General features: G+C 42.0%; 1 protein-coding gene across 1 annotated transcript in view; it reads left to right on the top strand.

Moving 5' to 3' along the window:
- The window catches only part of LOC106511118 (integrin beta-5), a gene marked incomplete at both ends in the record, with an annotated part of 19,929 nt that overhangs the window by 1,712 nt on the left and 16,667 nt on the right, over positions 1–1,550 (top strand). The window contains 1 exon segment of the mRNA XM_013999864.1: positions 924–1,098. Within this exon segment, the coding sequence (XP_013855318.1) occupies positions 924–1,098 (175 nt within the window).

Genomic DNA, 1,550 nt, shown 5'->3' with positions numbered 1-1,550 from the left:
GAATCTATGCCACTAAGAATTGAGGCAGTTCTGAAGGCAAAAGGGGGTCCAACCCGGTACTGGCGTGGTGTACCTAATAAAGTGGCCAGTGAGTGTATTTCTTTAAAGTGAAAACTGTTGAAAACAACAGACTGTTTTGTCTTATTACACAAATTAAAATCCAGCTCCACGTGTTTCCATTGATGTCATTTCCCCACTAGAAAAATTTGCGTGATGGAGGTCCATGGAAGACAAATAAGTTTAAATCAAATAAACAAAAGAGGATGGAGTTAATTAAATAAAAGTTATTTAAGCTACATTTTGAGCATCCAAAATACGTCAACGGTTCAAGCTGGCTGTTTCTTCTCTTTCATGTCAGACATGTTCAGACTGTCAGGAAGCTCCTCTGTTGTTTGAGACGCTGGGGGAACCGTCTGATGGGGGAACGTGGTTCGACRTAACACTGCTCTCTGTTTAATGCTGGATGAAATAAAGAAAGTGGTGGTACTTTATTTACTTTGAGCAAGTGAACATCATGCTCACAAGATAATTAATCCACCAGATAATTCAGAGGTGGTCTGTTCGGTGAGTTTTACTCCAGGAGCTGCGAGGCTTTCAGGCTACGTTCAGACTGAGCTCTGCCTCTGTTTACTGAACCAGTGGCTGCTGACGTCATTACGCTTTTGTGTGATGCTGCGTTCAGGACAAGCATGGAAAACTCACCCCTCTTACCGGTCACAGTGATGCGTTTAGGTACTTGTGTTGATCTTTTTGAGACGTCCATGTTTAGTTATCAGTTGAGTGTTGGTCCTGTGAACCAGGGTCACATCAGCGGCACTAAATTCTTCTGACCAGCTCATCCACAACGTGTTTGATAAAGGATTGGCTCACTTAYCGGTGATGTCTCAGATACAGGAAGTCACACTTTTCCTTCTTTCTGGCAGGTGTCGTTCGACGTGAGCGTGGAGGCGAGAAGCTGCCCTCGCCGTGGTGCTGACCAGAGCTTCACCATCAAACCTGTGGGCTTCAAAGACCGCCTGGAAGTGTCAGTGTCTTATCTGTGTGATTGTGACTGCAGCCAGACGGCTCAGAAGAACAGCAGCATCTGCAACTCCATCGGTACGGCAGCAGCATGTTACATCATTTCTCATCTAGATGTTTCTAAGTGACACTGCATGTCAACAGCCTCATTAACTTCAAGTTTACTACAGTCAGAGCTTTTTTGGATGTTAAAGTTTTTACTGTCTACAAAATGACTAAATTAAAGGCATTGRATTCCTTGACAGAATACAAAGCCTTGGGGCATTTTAGCAGTGTAGTAATTTAGTTTTCTGACAAACTGTTGATGTTGTGGACTTTGTAGTTGGTTTGCAACAAATAAACTCTTTAAAATTTAAAATTAGCCTAACAGTTCTGATCAGGAGTGTGGAGCTTGGTGGACCTATTATGCAAAATTCACTTTTTAAAGGTTTTTTTACTCAACTTTGGGTATGCACTTCTGAATAAAACAGTCCTAGAACCAAAAAAATGCACCCAGGGGCATATTTACTGTAAGTAAATGTATTTTTAAT

This window comes from Austrofundulus limnaeus, unplaced genomic scaffold, assembly GCF_001266775.1.
Source record: "Austrofundulus limnaeus strain Quisiro unplaced genomic scaffold, Austrofundulus_limnaeus-1.0 Scaffold2523, whole genome shotgun sequence".
Taxonomy (NCBI): domain Eukaryota; kingdom Metazoa; phylum Chordata; class Actinopteri; order Cyprinodontiformes; family Rivulidae; genus Austrofundulus; species Austrofundulus limnaeus.
Note: the sequence above shows the minus strand (reverse complement) of the source record. Positions and strands in the feature narration are given on the sequence as shown.